Raw genomic sequence first — 19,866 nt, 5'->3', positions numbered from 1 at the left:
TTTAACCATTATCAGATGAAGGTAAGTCCAAAATACATTTGAAAAAAAAAAAAACAAAAACCAAAAAAAACCCCCAACCAAACTAATATGCTGAATATACTTTGGCTAAGGATAATGAAATGGTCACCGTGTTAAAAAAAATTAAGGTGGGATCATTGCTGTAACTTACTAAGAATTAGTTATTTAAATACATTTAAATAATTTGTATTTAAATAGCTATTAAGTATTCATAATATAAATTATTTTCCATCTGTGAGAAAACCGAACAATTACGATATTGACTTTAAAACATGATTTTATTTTGAATTTAATCTAGTAACTCATTGATACAAATGATACTGAAGATAAGTGAGTAAGGATTAAATGAAGTCTGAACTTCCCTATGTACATCAACACGCTTTCCTGTTTGAACATTTATGTTAAATACTAGCAACACCAATATCCCAAGACAATTCAGCCATTGCCAAACGGAAGAATTAGAAACATAATGGCTGAAATGATTCTCTCAGAACTCTTGCTCTTAACCAAACCTAGTAACTTTCCATCTACGCTTTCAAACTATTAAGAACTGACAACTAAATGCCCTTTGATGGGACCAAAGGCAGACTAGTATTAAGTGACTTCAAAGCTACAACTTTTACAGGAAAGTCTATAAGCTAAGATGTATTTTCAATTGTACGCTGTCCACCCCCATCTGTTTTTAGTTCTAATCATTTTCATGAGGGAATACTAACGTGAAATTTGAATTTGCATTGCCTTGAATGGATCTAATGTGATCAGACGGTGTGTTGGTCTCTGTAAGAAATACAGAAATCTGTTTTGAGGACATACTAAAACACATTGGTAGTTTTTTATTTAGATTAAAATATCAGTATTTTAAGATTGTACTTTAAAAATCATCAGTCATGGAAGTGATTAAAACAATGTTTTACAGATTCTAAATTATTTTGTGAAGTATTGTTAGTATTTCTGCCAATATCTTATGCCTAAGACTTTCATGTCAATATATGACACGATTAATATTTAGTAGCATTACAATGGGACTTCTGAGAAGTAAATGTAGGCAACTCCCTTGTTGTCAAAATAGTTATTATATATATTTTGGTTTGAATATGTAATTGGAGACATAATCTCAAGCAATGTGATTACTTCATTTTCTCAGATCAGTATCGGTCATGGAAAATTTCATAGCACAAAAACGATTTGGTAGAAACTTAGAAACATAATTTCCCCACCCTTGTTGATTTTAAAACAGTGAACACTGCAGACTATCAATTTAAACAAGGAGACGGGAGGCAAAGTGGTATCCTGACAACTTTCTTGTACTACAATATATCAAGTCTCACTTTCAATGACATTAAGATGAAGGAAAAGTAAAAAGAACTGTGTTCAATGAGCAAATTAAAAGAATGACAAAATCCAAGGTAATGCCTAGAAAATACCGAACACTATGTGCTAATACTTACTTTAAAGAAATCTGCACAGAAGAAAAGTAGTATAAATTACATTACCAACCTTCAAAAGTTAGCATCAAAGAGTATTCTCACTTTGTTCAAACCAGTGTCTCCCTAAAATATCCTGCAGAAAGGGGCTTTAAATGCACTGATCTATAACATCCTTAGATATTAAAACTGGGAAGTAAACTAGCTATTATGGGTAGGATAAAGCAAAATTTCGGGTCTTTAATATCTTTAAATGATCATACAGTTTCTTTAGAGCTCAGCAGTTTAAGTAGAAATAAATACTAGTACACGCTAGAAGAGAAGGTTTAATAATTGATAAAAATGTACAAAAATATTCAAATAAGAAATGCTTTAGAATGTGTACCACGAAGTCAATACTTCTCAATGAAGGGGAAGGTAAAAGACTTCCGCAATGAAAAAAGAGAGAGGTTGGAGTAAAAAAAAAAGAAAAGAAAAAAGACAACTCTGTTAAAGAAAATACTTACGTCAACATTGATTTTTGTTCTAGACAAGGATATTGCAACTATCATTTAAAATTTGGTGGCACATTCTTTAGTAGGTCCTTAAGGCAAATATATTTAAACTAATTTACAATTTGATTTGATGTTAATTTTCTTAAACATCACCTCAAAATAAATGCTGAAAATAATGCCCTCGTAATAGCCTTTCAAAAATGTATTGTGTTTTGTAAAAAGAATGGTGGCTGTATTACAGCAGTGCTCATCAGCACCACTGTAGTTCAGGGTCTACCAGATTCCCATCAAATTCACCTATTTCTTAGGAGCTCACCAAAAAAAAGATCTTATCAGCTTTAATTAGTTCGGTAGCACACAAAAAAGCAATTTTATCAGTTGCTGGTGCTTTCTTTGTACTACTGTATATAAAAAAATTTCATTATAATGTCAAAATCCAACTTCTATACAGTAAATCAAATCACTTCATGACTTAGCCTTTGAACAAAGTGGAGACACCTGCAGTTATCAGTAAATTGCCACCTTTAATCCAACCTGCAGTGCCCTGTGAGAGGGTCACAGATAGTTATGATCATATGAAAATATGATTCTTGTTATAGAATCAGAAGTATTTTCAATTTCTTTTGTTTTTATAAAGTCAAGTCCACAATAATAATATACTTAAATGCACTTTTTGTTCTGTGATATAATTAAAACCCAGTGTTATTTCGATTGAACTTAAAATAGAGTCCCTGGTCTGAATTAGATGTAAATCATACTGTAAACATATATTTGGTATATTTTATTGATCATCATCCAGTTGCTCCAAAAGGGTCCTTCTTCGTTTTTCTAATTCTCCTTCACTCAGTTCACTACCAGAAGTATCCCAATTACCCTGAAAAGACAATGAATACAATTAAAGATGAAGTCAGTATCCCTCAAATGTAAGTAATGGACCTTTAAATAGAGATAAATCTCTATGGGTTCTTTGCCTCAGAAACATCACGGGGAACTTCCCCCCAAAGACTGCCAATGGATTACAGACTGAGCCCTCATTCATTGGTTATTTTATTAGAATGATCACCAAACTTAAAATCAAACTTCTCATATACTGAAAATGGTACACAACAGATTTTTCCTCTTAACAATTTTTTTTTAATGAAGCACTTTGCTTCTACTTAATGGAAACCAACTGTTCTGAGGCACCAAATTCCTTGTTTATTTCGCACGTATTCTAGGTTGGCATATCAGTGTTTGACGTTGAATACAGTTTAACATAAACAGAATTTTTAAGCAAGTCATATATCAATAACGACAACAAATAAATATACAATTACTGCATTATCTGTGAGGCAGAGCCATTGAAAATGGACAATGTTAACTTATAAAGGAAGGGTACAGTTTCTTTTCCCTCTGTACACAGTAACTTGAATGCACACCTATTCTATCTATAAACACTGTCATGATTTTGACAATGGTATCCACTTTTGTATTTTGGAAATACAAGAAGTCTTTAATCCAAAAAGATTCTGAATACTTACAGAATCTTTTCCAGTTTTTTTCTTGGGTGATTTGTGTTTTGACTCCGATCTTTGTCTGGTTCTGTCCTTTTCACTTTCCCGGTCTTTTTCTTTCTTGTCCTTCTCTCGCTCAGCATCTGACTCTGGTGAATCCTATGAAATAATATGTATACTTTCTGATGAATTCTCTGCTGTGCTTTATAAAGTCTTCATACAAAGGATAATATTTATGAACATCCAAGTGTATGAACATATGTGACATTTCCCATGAGTCTTAGAAAGGGCCATGAAACAAAATTTGAATTTTTAACCTCAAGGATTCTATTAAGACTGTCAAAGTTCACAAGAGAGATCTGCTTTTTCTCATAGGATGACATTCTGATAGGGTAATATATAATTAAAAGAAAGCCTCATAAATTAAGGGCTAAGGTATACTTCAGATAAAAGTCTACCATGTAAATGTAAATAAATAGCTATTACATTTTATCACTAAACCAATAAAGCACTTGCTCTTTTAGCCATATACAAAATATTGGTCTAATCACATCCTGTATGCTGACAACCGTGCAATAAAACGGTTTCCTCAAATTTGGTAAGGGAGGAATTGCTAAAAATGTGATAAAAGAATAACTAGCTTAAAGATGTACAGGCTCTGAAAGAGATTCTACAAAACAAGCCCGGGTGCTGTGCTCTACAAAGGGCTAGAAACAAAGAGATTCACCTGTGGCTGACAGAATTGAGTGCAAAGTGTACATAAGGTTTAACAATTAGAATATTGCTTACAGATTTATGCCTCCTCTTCTTGCTTTTCTTCTTATGCTTTTTGGACTTCTTATAACTTCTCTCTAGGCAACAGGAAAGAAAGAAGGATTAGAATTTGAGGACATACTAGTGTCAATGACTTTAAACAAAATAGAACTGCTTACCAGACTCTGCACTAGAAGAATGCTCTGAAGCAGAACGCGATTCAGACCGCTGTCTTTTTTTCTTTGAATGGCTGTCATCATCATCTGAATCTGATCCCTAACCAACACAAATAATTTTATTCATGTTGATGCTGGCAATATTTCAATATACTTATGGTGCAATTTACAAAATTTCCTTACCGATCGAGAGCGGGAACGTTTCCTATGATGTTTTTTAGATTTCTTAGAATGTTTCTTGTTCTTTGAGTGATGGTGCTGACATTCATGCTTCCGGGCCAAGAAAACAAAATTGTTAGCAATTACTATAGAATTCTATCATGAGGAATTTTTTAAAAGCCATATAAACAAAAGTTCTTACAATAAACCTCCATTTAACATATTTAGGATATATCCAATTGAGAATGTATAGAATTATTATTAAAAACTATTATCACTTAAAATTTTTCTCCAATCCTTTGTACAAATTTCATAATTTCCTCATTTAGACATCTCAACAACACAGCTTTGATAAAAAGTAGTTTTATGAGAATGGTGAACAACTGATACTCTAAGAAAACATCATCTGCAGAACAAAGTGATAACAGTTTTTAAAATATGCCAACCAAGCATGGATTTTCCGATGCCTATGGCTTTGGCTAAGTAGCTAAACACTGAGATAAATAACTAGCTCTAAGTCATCCATGAAGTAAGATAACTGGAGTTGGTCTTAGACTAAATGAAAATCTCTTTCCCTTACTCAAATATAGATAACCTAGGACAATTTAATTCTAATGAGAACATGAATGCTATCTCTGTGGATTACAATTCAAAATTTTATTAAAACAATCATTAAGTTGGTGGGAAAGGCGAAGTCTTGCACTAAGAGTACGAAAGAGATCTGTGGCTGTAAAAATAAACTCCGAAGTAACCGTGGTGAAACCTGACTGAGAAGGCATGGCAGCCTAGCCAATGCGCCTTCTCACATCCTTCAACATCCTTCCTCATCAGAATGCCCAGATTATATGCTTAGCATCCCTTCCCTAAGCCACCATTTTAAAAGTGCATTTACTTCTTTACTAATTTTACCTTCTAACACACATCATGAGAGAATCTAGTTGAAACTCTTTCAAGTAAGGGAATATTAAGACCCTACACCTAGAGCTGAGCTCCTTAAAATTAACATGCATTTTAATACTTGGGAATTGTTAAAATGAAGATTCTCATTTTACACTTTGTGCCAATTCTATTTGTTACAAGCTCTCAGGTGATGGACATGATAAAGTACTGGTCAATAGGACCAGACAAAAAGGGCAACAACATGGGTATATGTAACAGAAAACTGTGGTCAACTTTGGTATTAATGAAGAACAATTAAATGATCAATATAGCGACTAACCAGTGAAGGGATCTGCTGTGTTCAATTACTATGCAATATTAATTATATCAATTGTGTATGAGTTTCCAGTTTGTATAAAACTGAAAGCATAGAATACTTATTACAAAGCATTAACTATAGAATCAAAAAGTTAAAATGCCTTAGTCATAAGAGTCAAATAGCCTGAGTTGAAATATCTTCTCTGTAAGTTGTTAAACTTTATTTCTCTATCTGTTAACCACATGGGATCATTGTGAAGATTAAGTTCATATATGTACTAGACCACCAAAGAAAATAGTACCTGGCCCACAAAGGCATCAAACATTATTCCGTTCAGTTTATTTATATACAAGCACCTAATTAAAACATTCATTATTTATTTTAACTTATTCTATTATTATTTCATAACCACTTCTGGGCTACATAATTATTTCTATAATCTGAAAAAAAAGTTATTTACAAGAAGATTTCGGTCTAATTGATTTACTAGACTATAATTTCATGCTAGCTAGCTAACTTTATAAACTTCTAGAACTTTTGATAAATATAAAAAACATTCTAGGCAATTGGCTTATAGCTCATGATAGTAAGCTAAGTTATGATTCTCTGGAGTCTGGGTTTCTAAGACCAAGCAGTAAAACGTGATCCTGGAATTTAGTTCCTAGCTCTTTCCAAAAGAACACTTCTACGTTCACTCCAAAATGCCTTTATAATTCAAAATATTAATTGGCTGTTTTATTGAACTGCATTTTGGAAGTGTCTTGCTCTGCCTGTAAAAGAATAAAAATTGTATAGGAAATTTGTGGTTTTGCAAAAGAATGTGCAGTTTGTTATCAGTAGCAAAGGAGGCCTTCATTAAAAGCTTGAAAATTTTGTTTTCTGAAGAGCATATGATAAGGAAAATGTATCGAAGGGCACACATTAGAAAACAATCGCTAGATCACATTCACTCATGCAATCATTCATTTATGGAATAAAAAGTATTGAGTACACACTATCTATGTTCTAAGGCCCTATTTAGGATACCGGGGAAAAAATAAACAAATTATATATATGAAACAGACGTGAAGAGTCTCTACAAATAAACATTTGTACTTCAGCCCAAGTTTATAGTTTATTCCACTTAAAAGTACAGCTACCCTTGAGCAATGCAGGGGCTGTCGAAAACCCACATGTAACTTTTGACTTAACTAATAGCCTACTGCTGGCCAAAAACTTTGCTGATAACAAAGTTGATTGTAACTAGAGAGCTACAAAAAGTCCATGGAAAAATCACCATTTTAAAATTCCTTATTTCTGTTTATTTTCTGAAACTAGTCACTTGCATTACATACTACCCCCACATAAAAGCTGTATTTTCCATGAGATAAATGGTATTTCACAGGGGGGTGAAATGAGCTATCTATACCAAGGGCTCAAGTAAAAAGAAAACCTTTTGAAATGGTGGCAACAAATCTACAAATGTGAATGACATAATGGATGTAAGTTAAGGATTGTGATAAGAGCAGTACGAGCCAATAAAATGATTTTAAAACAATGGCATTTCACAAAGCTACCGGCAAGTTTCTGTGCCTGGTGGCCTAGCTGCAGCGACCATTTCTCAAACCCGTGTTTCTGTTACAACAGGCCTTGGGTGGGACTCTCGTGAAACAGCTGCCAACCAACATTGCTGCAGTGATTAGCAATGTATGAAAGACACAAACTACTCACAAGGAGATAACTCGCATAACATGGTATTAAAATAAAACCGACATGTTTAAGTGGATGGGCGTAATTCAAACCATGCAGTTTAAGAGTCAACTGTAGCTTTCATGTGGAAAAAAATAGATCAAGTAACTACATTCATATAAAAGAAAATAAATCTATATCCTTCCATTTTTTATACTCTATATTTTTAGCACACCTACCAGTTAAGAGAATATTAAATTTACCTCAAGCACATGCATAAAATCTTTAAATATTCGCTTTCTTTCAGACTCAAGTGTTATGTCCTCAAATGCTGGCTCTTTTACAAATCTCTCTCGTATCTGGAAAATTCAGAAAGGAATCAGAGTACCAAGAAAAGTATAACAAACACGTCTAAAAAGAATTATAATAGTCCAAAGTACTACTAAAGACAGAATCCTTTAAAATATAGTCTAAGTAACAGTATTAGCTTTTTTATGAGGGGTGGATGTCAAGCGAGGAGAGTGATACAATGGGAAATGAAGTACATTCTCAATGGAATAGAATACCATCAGGACAGGAAACTGAAAAGTGTGCATACATCTTCCCAGACGGCATCCAGTTCGATTGGAGGAGCAGCCTGCTTCAACATACTCTTAAAGGCAGATTCTTTTCTCTTCATCTTCCGAGCCTCTTCCTTTTCTCTTTCACGCTCACGGGCTTCCGCCTTTTCTAGTAACTTGTGGGAAAATTGTATTTAATCAGTTTCAATTGTACAATTTTAATTCCTCTTGAAGTTACCATTCAGAATTAAAACGTATTCTCATACCATTTAAAAGTTACAGGCCAAAAAAAAAAAAAGTTACAGGCCAATCCATTTATAACACTAGTTAGTATGAGCAAAGGAAGCTTACCTTATATTGCTTTCTTTTAGCTTATTCTGTACAACTCAGTAAAACTCTACTCACATTTCTTTATTCTAACAATAGACAAGTTGACATTTTTTTATACTTACTATATAAGAATCTATACTATTTACAACGATTATAGTACTATAGTTAAGAGACTAACTTACACTATTGAAAGCCAGTTTAATATTTCCAGCATCTAAAGTGGTTGACCTTTTAGTTGAACTGATAACAGCCACGAAGTCTTCAAATGTAGTATTTACTTCAACTATAAATCCTTTATCCTAAACAACGGAAATGTTAACATATTAAAATGAAGCCTCTATCAAATAAGCAGTTACCAATCTTTAAAGTATAACGTAAGTGGCAGCAACTGTTTATTTACCTTTAGGATGTCTTTTATTATCTTCTTCTCATCATGATAACGTGCTTTAAGATCCTCAACATAAAACTTGAAAAGATCAAGTGCAGTTGATCCTAATGAAAAAACTAAAGAAGTCAAAAGCTAGCTCTAACCAAAGAGCTGCGATTACTTTTTGTTTATAAACCAAAAATAAAACACAAAAGTCCCTCTCCTCCCTTCAATACTACTCCTTCCAATTGGCCCATTCAACTACTACCCTAGCTGTAAAATTAGGAAGGAAAAGAATCTCACCAGGCTGACCAAGCATATTAGTGAATCTAATGTCAGAACTAATAGTTGGATACAATTCCATCCAAGATGACATAGAATGTAGTTGTCCATGTTCATGCAATTCATCTAAAAATACCTGAAAAAGCCATGTTTTAAAAACCATCTTTAAGTACATTAGAAATACTAACAAACATAAAATACAAAGTAAAAATTTAGCAACACTTAAAGCTCTTCTACTCATGTTATTCAAAACACATTTAGGTGTGCTTCCTGTTCCTTAGGATGAAAGACCAACAGACGTAAGGCTGAAATTCAAAGCAAGCATGTAACCCAGTTCCTGAAGTATGATGTTTAAGCATTTATGATCCAGTCCCAAACTATACTTCAGCCTCGACTACTAATGACAAGTCTTGTTCACAGTATTCTATCATGTTTTCTCTCCCAAGTGAAACTGTTATCTAGTAATGCTCACCTTAATTGCCAATATTTGCTACAGTTTTCTAGGTTCCCCTGCTTAAATGACTGTTCTCCTAGTGAATTCATAACTAATTATATTACTTAAGGTATACATGTATGGATCGTCCACAAAGTCAAGGTCAAGAAATGAGGGAAGGGGGATTTAAAGTAATTTACAGAAAGGTCTAGTAAACATATTAAAAAACAAGACTTAAAAAAAAAAAAAAAGACAGGAGATTTTCTACTACCTGAAAAGATTCCCTATTTTTACGCTGTCGTCGTCTCTCCCTCAGCAAACTCTTTTGTTTTTCTTCTTCTTCTTCCTTTTCTAAAGCACGGATGTGTTCTTCAAAGCAAATTAATGCATCTTCTTTGTCCATGTCTAAATTGGGTTTTGGGGGATTTTTTGTTTTTAAGATAAACTTCAATGATCAGTAAGAAAAGCACAGACTATTTGCAATAGCTCCTTATAAAACTCTTTTCACTTTTCAAGGAGACTTACTCTAAATACAACTCTAAATATATCTAGTAAGTTTTAAGGATTAGTTTACATCGACTCATTACAAGAGGCTCTGACACCCATGATGAAGCAAAGGACATGCACACAATATAATAGTTTTCAGGGAGAAAAAACAATACACCAAGAACCCTGCCAGCAATATCAGAATTACCCAAGAAGCTCTTTAAATGTCTAAACAATTTCTAAATTATTATCTCTAATCTATCAAAGCAAGATTTTAACAAGGGAAAGCAAAAGGCCTTTAATTTCTAAACAGAAATAACAGACCAGAAAAAAGACTATGTTTTGCAGTCTACTGTAATTTTTTATTTTGCTTCCTGAAAATCCCTCATTACAGTCATGAAGACAGAAAACACAAACCTTCCCCCGTGCTATCAAATTGATTATAATTTATAGTGACCCTATGGCTGTACCGCTTTACAGAAGTAGATAAACTCACTGTCACCCAAGTCAATGACTCAAAGCAACCCTACAGGACAGGATAGAACTAACCTGCCCCTGTAGGTTTTGGAGACAGTCAACACTTTACAGGGGCAGAAAGCCTCATCTTTCTTTTGAAGACCAGATGGTGGTTTTGAACTACTGATGTTGTGGTTAGCAGCCCAACATGTAACTAGTAGGCATCACTGGGGCCTCTACCTATTTCCCGTGAAGAAGCTGGTGGGTTTGAACTGCCAACCTTGCTGTCAGTAGTCCAAAGCTTACCCGAGAGTGTCACCAGGGCTCTTTGAGAAGACAGTGTGAGTAAACATAGACACTGACTTGGGTTTTTTTCTCTCTCCTTTCTTTTCTGACTTGGTTCTTAACAAGCTAAACACAAACGGTAAAGCATCTATTTCAGGCTTGACAGAAATGATAAACAATTTCAATAATCATCAAATGAAACAAACCACATTTCTGGAAAAATATTTTGTCCTGAGTAAAAGATGGAAACACAATACATTTCCAGAAATGACAACTCCCTACCAAACTGAACCAAGTAGCTCATATACAAAGTAGGATTCATTCACTACAGCTGAAGAACTCTGTTTAAAACTGGTTCTCTATTTCGTTATTATTCTTACTCTGTAACTCCTCATCTTCTGCAAAAGTTGGATTATCCATCAGATATTGCTGAGCTTCAGACCAAGTAGTAGAGTATGTTACATTAGCCATGTTATCAAGTATATTTTTTAAGGCTTCCCAGTTTCTCTTTCGCAATTGCTTTGCTTGTTCCTAAAATGTAAACATGAATATAGTTTTTGTAGTTCCAAGAGACTGATATTAGAGTTATAATTACTAAAGCTTTTTTACATTCTAATGTATTGATACACTTCACTTGTTATTTACTGAGTTTAAAAATTAACACTATTTATGCCATGCTAAATGTGCTTGCTTACTCCTAGGCTTGATAGTTACTTTTAAATTTTCATTTCTAAAGTCTGAATCTGGAAAGCATGCCTTGTTTTGTCCTTTACCCACTTACCAAAAATATGTATGTACTTGGTTCCTCTCCCTTTCTCAGTATGATTCGTTACAGTTGGCAATATATAATCAAAGCTCCCAAGGGCAAATCGCATTAGTGGGTAAATGCTAAGGCTATCAGTGACTTGTAGCCATGTGCAAATTGTTTATAATAACATTGCTGTTGGGTGTTATCAAGTTGAGCTGGACAAAGTTAGTTTCCCAAATTGAAAAACCAAACTCACCTCCATAGAGTCAATGTAGACTCATAGTAAAACAGGGGTAGGGGCAAGGGAGGACTGCCCTTGTGGGTTTAACTCTTTAAGGGAGTAGAAAGCAGCCTAACATATTCCCACTATGCCACCAGGGCTCCGACCACAGAGGTTGCTAAAGTAATTTATCTATCTATACTTTATCCTGGATTATGGGCTATAGACACAAGTATTAACTAGAAGGGGACACTCAGGAAACTTTTCTCTGAAAAGGAATGCCAAGTTAAGTTTGTGATCAAGAGTTTTAAGACATAAAACTGCAAAGTGGGTAGGAGGATCAAACCTTGAACTTCTGTTTAGTAGCTAAAGACTTAACTACAGAGCAATCAGGATCACTAGCAATACAAAAGAACTTTAAAACTTTTAGGAACATCTGGAATTAGAAGTTGGAAGATTCTCCCAGATGCACTTTCTGAAGCCCCCTTTTAACAGCAGTCATATATATTCCTTACACACAAGCTAATACAAAATATTAAAAACTAGACATGAACAGAACAGCTGTTATAAAATAGTGGCCTACAAATGCAGGCTAGTGATAATTACATTATCACCTCTATTTATTTATCTACTTTACCACCTTTATTATAAAAGAATTTTATACTAAGAATGTTCTAAATCTAACTAAATAAAAATCCCTTATTTAAACCTAACTTCTAAATAAATAGACCTGTTGTAGCATATAAACTAAACTACAAAAGTCAACATTTTATACCTAAGTCCTAAGAAATATCTTATTTTTGCATAAATAATTGAGACTAAATACCTTTTCTTTTTTTGAAAGAAAGAACAAAACATCTTCATAGATTTCAAGACGATCACGTTCCGAGATAGCATTCCAGACATCCATTTCACCAAACATTTGCTCCGCTTTTCTGTTAAAAAATTCAAACGTTATAAGGAAGCAAGTCTCTAAGATTTCTGAAAGAATCATTCTGAAAGATGAGGAAAAAGTACAGGAAAAACAAGTTTAAGTAGTTACTGTAAAAAATTTAGCACTGAATTATCTACAATTTTAAATATAAAGCACTCTAACATTAAGAATATAAATCAAACATGTTTTTAAAGTATCAGATCTATTTATTGAAAAAGCCTATTTCTATTAAATGAATAAGAAGTTTCCATTCTTTAAGCTGAAAGCAATCAGCTTCGGTTGTTACATTTCCCTTTCATTCCCTGATAAACTTTTAACTCTACAAGTTAAATTCCATTACATATTTATCTTGTACACCTTAAGAAAAGGCCATATTCATAATTATATAGTTTTATATAGAGAGCATCTACTTCTGATCAGCTATTGTAGTTGGACAAAAGCATGGCACAGAATCAACATATTCACTGAAAATTTTACTTGTATCTGGTTGTAGAAGTCATTTTTTCATGATTTTCAAGAAAACGCTGAAAGGACTCTTTAGCCTCTTTGTATTTTGATCTTGCTTCTTCTTTTTCTTCTTTCTCAGTCTGCACTTTATAAGCATTAAAGGCTTGTTTTTTTTCACTCAGCTTTGCTAAAGCACTAAAGAGAAAAATATGGTTTTAGAGTAAAGGTTGGCAGGATAACACAAAGTTAGTGTTTTTTAAAAAACAATAGTTTCTGCACATAAAGTTTAGTTAATAGAGGATTTCTGTTTCTATCTATCTGCCTATCTATCTATCTGTCTGTCTGTCTGTCTAGTACCTTTTAGTAAGCTTAAAAGCCACACAAATCTACACAATTTTGAATTTGCTAAAGCATGTTAACTTTACTGTAAAAAGTAAATAAAGTTAAAATTATTACCTGTATCGTGGGTCATTAATTATCATTTTCATAGCTTGTTCCCATGAAGCGTTGGATGGAACCCGCTGAAAACCATTAAAAAAAAAAAGATGAGTATTTCACACAAATATAGTAAAAGCCATGCAACAGGGAACAAAGTATAATACTCACTGCAAACATCAAGCACTTCTCTTTGCAGGAGTTTGATAAAGTTCTAAAAAAATAATCTTTTATTGAAACAAAGCAAATCTCTGTAAAATATCTCCTAGTAATAGACTGAAAATTTAAACTGAAGCTTAAATAGAGCAGGATTATTATTTTTAGAATTATTGATTAAAACAATTATCATGAATTAAAAATTTTTATATTAAAAACCGAGATGTAACTTGCATAGTACCTTGTACACAACAGCATTTTTTTTGGTGTGTAAAATCAAACTAAAAGAAAGCGTTCTTCAAGAGAACAAGACAAATTTAGCTCAGTTTCCACTACAAGTTTTAAGATACTACAGTGTGTTCAATACATCCATCTGTGTTGATTATATCAGAATGTAATACCTTTTCTTTCAATAATTCTTTAAAAGCTTGCTTTGCCTCTTCTTTTGTATTCCAAGTGTATGTTTTTTTCGCTGGCTGGCTTTCTTCTTCTTCCTTTTTGGGAGTAAAACTGAGAGAAATTTAAACGTTTTTTTCATAATTTAAATAAACGACTGCCTCTCTTATGCCTTAATACTCATTAAGAAGCCCTGCTAGCAAAGTGGTTATGAACCCACCAAAAGGTCAGCAGTTTGATCCATCATACATTCCATGGGACAAAGATATGATTTTATCAATTAAGACTTACAACCTTGGAAAGGGTGCCATATGGGCCAGATCTATCTAGTCTGTCCTATAGGATCATTATGAGTAAAATTGTCAGATGGTAATGGTTTTAATTAAACATCAGGCACTTGTTCTAAGCTAAATCTGAAAATTTCAAAATAACACCAACACTAAAAACATAAGAAATATTTAAAAACAAAACTACGTTTCTGTAATGTTCATTTCTTAAGACCTTATAATTGTTGTAATGCTGAATAGTACTAGAAGAGTACCTCCACTATCCTGTCATGTAACACTTTTAAATGGTAAAATAACAAGTCAGAGCATTTGGTTACAGACAGATGAAAATGAAAATCATGTAAAGATCAAGGTGGGTTTTTTGGGTAAATATAGTTTAACTGAACACAGCCAGATACATTTGCTTTCATATTGCTTTATGGCTAACTTCCTGCTCCTACAACAGAGTTTAGTACTGTGACATACATCTATACCCACAAATTCAAAATCAATTATGATCAGTTTGACAATTATGCCAAATCTTAAATCTAACAAATGACTTCAAAAATTTATTAACGATGAGAAAATTTTTAAAAGGAAAAGCTTGTTATAACAAGCTGGGCATTATAATAAGAATATGCTATAATAAAACAAAAAGCAGGAGGCTCATGGAAAAACCATGAAAAATAATTGTGAAAAATAAAGATGTGAAAACAATGACTCTAAAATGTAAATGGCATATCAGATTAAATAATTCATGTCATTTATCAATATGGATCACCTACAGTCAATGTAGAAGCTATGTCATGTAACTGTAAGTTTTTAATACACTAAATAGGGCAGGATAAATAGAATACTACTTTTCATATCTTCAAGTATGTAATCTTTTCAAATTTTCTAATAAAAAATGCTAAAACGATTTTCACTTTGGTAAATTTCAAGAAACAAAATTACATATTTTTGGATGGGTGGGGGAAAGGTGATGTGGTTTACATGATTTTATGGGTGTCAATACCTTTACAACGCATCTCAACCACACATTTTACATCCAAAACCGAAACCACACTCACTGCTATTGCGGTGATGCCAACTCACTGAGACCCTGCAGGACAGAGCAGAACTGCCTTTGTGAGTTAAGGCGTTAACACTTGCAGCCCAACGCATCACCACTAACCACCAAAGCTCCTCCTGTGGCACACGACAAATGTGAACTATACAAACTTTGACAGATGCAGCTATTTTGCCATATTAAAAAAATTCTACAAGTATCTTTATTTTTGTCTATTTGATTTTTGCTCAAATGATAGAAAAAAATGTTCAAATTTTAATTTGTTTTTATGATGATGACATAACTTTATGGATACATACTGGACTTTTCCCCCTTTTGGGTTAATTTCCTCTTATACCCTTAATATATTTTTCTACAGAGCTGTTGGTACACTTCTCTTATTGATTTGCAGGAGACTAACAACCAGGAAGCACAAATAACTATTAAAGAAATAAAAATCATTTAGTACTCAACTTGGCAGAGTTTCTTTAACTTTCACAGCTATTGTTTTCTCAATAACCAACTCCTGCACTTCACAGTATTGTCTTACTACCAAAAAAGACACAGCAATCTCCTGTCTGTATTAAAATTTGATAGTTTGTCATTGCTTTTACATAAATTTTACCTTAAACATTATGAATCTTGATTATATAGTTTTGGGTCATCTCTTAGAATTTGTTGCCTAAATCACTTCTCTCTACCACAATCTTTTCCTAAAACTTTGGTTCATTAGTTTTGCCAGGAGTTTGGTGGCTGAACCCAACATATTTCAAATTTAAAAATGATACATTATCCGAAGGTTTGTGTTCTGATTCACAAAAAATTTTTTAAGCTGTTAGTGTTCACTAGCTCTATGTTGACACCGATTTTTAGTACACAAGTTACTAAACTTACTCAGCTACAGTTTCCTGCTTAGATGCTTCTTCAGTATTACTGGATATTTCAACACTTTGCTCTTGAACAGCAGTGCTGCTAGTAAGCTGTGCTTGTTCTTCAGTGGAAATAGTTACTGTGTTTTCATTATCTACAACAGTGGCAACAATGGAAGTAACTTCAGGTTCAGGAACAACTGGAACAGTCCCACTGACAGTATTAGCAGTAGAAGTGGAAGCACTGGCATTGGCTGCAGCAGCGGCAGCGGCAGCTGCAGCAGCTGCTGCAACAACTGCAGCTGCAGCTTCTGCAGCAGCCATAGTGCTCATTGTAGTTGGAATTTCTGTTGTAGGAACTGGGGCTGTTGAGGTGGTAGTGGACTCTTCTTGCTTACTATAAATGAAAAAAGAACATTGGTATTTCACTAGTAATCAAAGTTACTTATTTAATTGTCATAAAACCAATAAAGGGAAATGACTATGGAGGCAAAAAAGACAGTACTGTCAAGCTATTAGTCCTTTCAATTATAATTAGAGTAAGATTATATTACTCTACTAATTTAGCAAACACTGATACTGCATGATACAGGGTCTCTGGTAAGAGTCTACACTTCCAAAAGTACAAAATATCATCTTCATTTACAAAACTCAGATTATATTACACCATAAAAATTAACCTGTATCACAAACTTAATTATCTCCATTTCCCACATGAAAATAAAAGCTAAAATAAAAGAATAACATGCAGATAATGTACTGTAACCTTTCTCAAATTATTTCAACTCAAATTGAGGGCTTGGAAAAATTTTGAATTATTGAGAAATACAAGACAAATTATTATCTAGTAAGGCATCATTAAAATATCTTGATTAAGCAACTCTCTCCTACAAATACCCCAGCCCCAACAAAACAGCGAAGAGAAAAATTAACATGTTAAATGCTATAATATAGAGCAAATAGACAGCCAGAACAAGGATGTTTCAGGACTCAGGTTTTCAATCAATATTGATGTACAAAAAAGATGCTTACCTGTTTTCTTCGGCTTTGATCATCGCTATTAAAGAAAAAAAGTAGAAGTCATCCTATTAAATACTTTTAAATACAATAATTGAAATTAAACCATAAAAGAAAAGAATCAAACGATAAGAGTTTATTTTACAGTACTAAAAAACAATCACTCTTTGAGAATATATGTCTGCTCCAAAGTTCCAGGGCAGCAATTAAAGAATGGAAATAAATTTAGACAAAAGCAGTTATTATTAGAAAGCTTTCTCCACACCACTAGTTTCCTAGCTTTCTCCACACCACTATTTTCCTAAAATTGTTGGCTACTGCAAAAATCCATGAAAAAAACAGTATAATTCAGGAATAAAATACATTTTCTCCAGGGAGAAAACTAGTCTTATTTTTATCTTAAATCCCATTATGAAATTCAAACACTAAACTAGCACCGGCAGAAAATTATGCAAACCAAGTATTTGTAGTAGGATTACACAAAAATGAGCTTGATGCTTATAATCCTTTCCTTCCTGTAAGATACCATTTCACATCTATTTCATATCCTCATTATCCTAGAATTTGGTATAGTTTGTAACAATAGATTCCATTATTAAAAATAAAAGTAGAAGAACCAAATTCTCAATGCTTTCTACAATTAATGCTTTGATGGCAACGCCCGGGCGTTAGATTAGCTAGAATTTGTATTCTGAGTAGTTGAGGATGATGAAAGATTCTCCATCTGTGAGACATTATATTCTTTGGTAACAAACATATCAGAGTGATTTAATACTGTTATAATAAAATATACAGTCGGCCCACATTAGAAAATGTAAACTCATCAAGATTAAAGGCTCTTCACTATCTACTACCCCAAATGGCGCTGAAACCCATATTATTGTGCACCAACACAGAATATTCAAGCTGTTGTAGGTGAAGTCCTTGTTCAATTTTCCAAAGACAAGAAACTCACAATCACACCCCACACCCCAAATTTAAGATGCAAGCTCACTTACAATATAACCCTGATTAAAGAAAAGAGAATCTTTGAATTAAGTTTTTCACTGCAGATTTATCCAATCATGGTTAGTGACTATTACTGACTCACTCTAAAAAGGTTAGATAATGACAGAAAATGAATTATCAAAGCAGCTCACCATGCAGGTTTGATTTTGTAATAAGACTTCCAGCAACAATGGTATTCTGGTATCCTAGTTTCAATGAAATCAAATCAAATAAGAATCTATTTAAAATCTATAGAACTGAGATCTAGAGCAATATCAAAATAAGAGCCCATAAAACTGTTACACCATTTAAAATGTTCTAAATCATTTATCTTTTAAAATAAGGTCTTAATATAATCCTATTTAGGAAAAGCTATTTCAATGTGAATGATTTATACATTACATAAAATAAGTCCCACCCACCCCGTTTACCTTCAAGGTCCTCAAGTTCTTTAGGTTTGGCCCAGCGGGATTCTTTTGTTTGAGAATTATAATAGTAAGGCTTTCCTGAGTCAGATTTGTACTCCTTCCAAGGGCATTTAGATAGCAGTTGCTAAAAGGAAATAAAAACCTCCAATTAACAGTACTACACTGAGCACCACTGATGATTGAATTTTGTACCATTTACACCTCACTATAGATAAAAAATTAAACCGCCAGTTTTTCACAACTAACTTTCTATAATACCAATACAAGTAGGAAAAAGAAAATTTTGGAAAAAGAACAGTCTGATTTAGTCATGCTTACATTTCAATTTCATGACAAATAACCCAATACAATGTTATCATGAATTTATAAAAAATAATATAGATATGAATATCTATATAGGGCAGTATAAAAATATTAAAAATGAAAATCTAGGAAATGTTATATTGTGAAAATGGATAATCAGATGTCATTGTCTTCAGGTCTCTCTCTTTAGTAATGAGAGAGACTCAAAACACCAGCTTCCCTTCCAAGCATGTTGTACTCCGAGAGTCCTCAAACTGTGGCCCGCCGAGGACATTTATCCGGCCCGCCGGGTGTTTTTGCCCCGTTTGTTTTTTTTACTTCAAAATAAGATATGTGCAGTGTGCATAGGAATATGTTAATAGTTTTTTTTTTAAACTATAGTCCGGCCCTCCAACGGGTTAGAGGGACAGTGAACTGGCCCAGTTTTAAAAGTTTGAGGACCCCTGCTGTACTCAGTAGCGTGATGGCCTGGAAAATTCTTTCTCAAAGAGCTTAATTAAGAATATATATTTTTCAAACACACTATCGGCTAGATAAAAACAAATTTTAAGTACAGCTTTACATGGCTTAACATCTACAATACATATGTTTTTATTTTTTAATACATTCTATATAAAATATAACACTATATGAATTAGACATTGTTGTGTGAACACCAAATTCAGGAGAGGCATGCAGAACAATCAGTGGTCAAGTTGGGCTGCCAGAGTGAAAGATTCAAACTTTTAATTCTGCCACTATCTGTCCTGAGTGGACACCAACAACCAGTGTGAGAGTACACCCAGGCCCTACCTGCTTCTGCAGGATTTACCATCAAGCTGGCCACTTTTCCTGCTCCTCTTCCTATCAACAGTGAACTTAATTATACTTACACTACCGACCACAGGAGGAGCCACCACCTTAGGTCCAAGCATCATGGTACGGGTTTACTAGGGTCAAGGGGGCAGCAGCTCAAGTGGAGCATCTCCCTTGATGGCTATGCATGATCCCTGCTTACAGTGAGTGGGGTGGGACAGATACCCATGGAAGG

General features: G+C 33.6%; 1 protein-coding gene across 10 annotated transcripts in view; it reads right to left on the bottom strand.

Annotated features, from left to right (window-relative positions):
• Nucleotides 1-1,754: 1,754 nt before the first annotated feature.
• Nucleotides 1,755-19,866, bottom strand: part of PRPF40A (pre-mRNA processing factor 40 homolog A) — a 51,869-nt gene continuing 33,757 nt past the window's right edge. For 2 of the 10 annotated variants that reach the window (XM_013004980.3, XM_030887938.2), the window contains exons 7-26: nucleotides 18,537-18,657; nucleotides 18,258-18,311; nucleotides 17,134-17,158; nucleotides 16,127-16,498; nucleotides 13,924-14,032; nucleotides 13,388-13,452; nucleotides 12,962-13,126; nucleotides 12,377-12,485; nucleotides 10,963-11,113; nucleotides 9,627-9,760; nucleotides 8,944-9,058; nucleotides 8,674-8,777; nucleotides 8,456-8,572; nucleotides 7,982-8,119; nucleotides 7,647-7,742; nucleotides 4,542-4,628; nucleotides 4,362-4,458; nucleotides 4,219-4,280; nucleotides 3,457-3,588; nucleotides 1,755-2,810 (exon numbers count right to left, since the gene is read on the bottom strand). In XM_013004980.3, coding sequence (XP_012860434.1) covers nucleotides 2,718-2,810; nucleotides 3,457-3,588; nucleotides 4,219-4,280; nucleotides 4,362-4,458; nucleotides 4,542-4,628; nucleotides 7,647-7,742; nucleotides 7,982-8,119; nucleotides 8,456-8,572; nucleotides 8,674-8,777; nucleotides 8,944-9,058; nucleotides 9,627-9,760; nucleotides 10,963-11,113; nucleotides 12,377-12,485; nucleotides 12,962-13,126; nucleotides 13,388-13,452; nucleotides 13,924-14,032; nucleotides 16,127-16,498; nucleotides 17,134-17,158; nucleotides 18,258-18,311; nucleotides 18,537-18,657 — 2,346 coding nt within the window. In that variant the 3' untranslated portion in view covers nucleotides 1,755-2,717. Of the gene's footprint in view, nucleotides 2,811-3,456; nucleotides 3,589-4,218; nucleotides 4,281-4,361; nucleotides 4,459-4,541; nucleotides 4,638-7,646; nucleotides 7,743-7,981; nucleotides 8,120-8,455; nucleotides 8,573-8,673; nucleotides 8,778-8,943; nucleotides 9,059-9,626; nucleotides 9,761-10,962; nucleotides 11,114-12,376; nucleotides 12,486-12,961; nucleotides 13,127-13,387; nucleotides 13,453-13,923; nucleotides 14,033-16,126; nucleotides 16,499-17,133; nucleotides 17,159-18,257; nucleotides 18,312-18,536; nucleotides 18,658-19,866 lie in introns of all 10 variants that reach the window. The other 8 variants (XM_004703818.4, XM_004703819.3, XM_030887936.2 and 5 more) reach the window with 5 other exon arrangements.

This window comes from Echinops telfairi, unplaced genomic scaffold (genome assembly GCF_000313985.2).
Source record: "Echinops telfairi isolate 266 unplaced genomic scaffold, ASM31398v2 ScPeMD7_4;HRSCAF=17, whole genome shotgun sequence".
Classification (NCBI taxonomy): Eukaryota; Metazoa; Chordata; class Mammalia; order Afrosoricida; family Tenrecidae; genus Echinops; species Echinops telfairi.
This window is presented reverse-complemented; position numbering and strand designations above follow the sequence as displayed.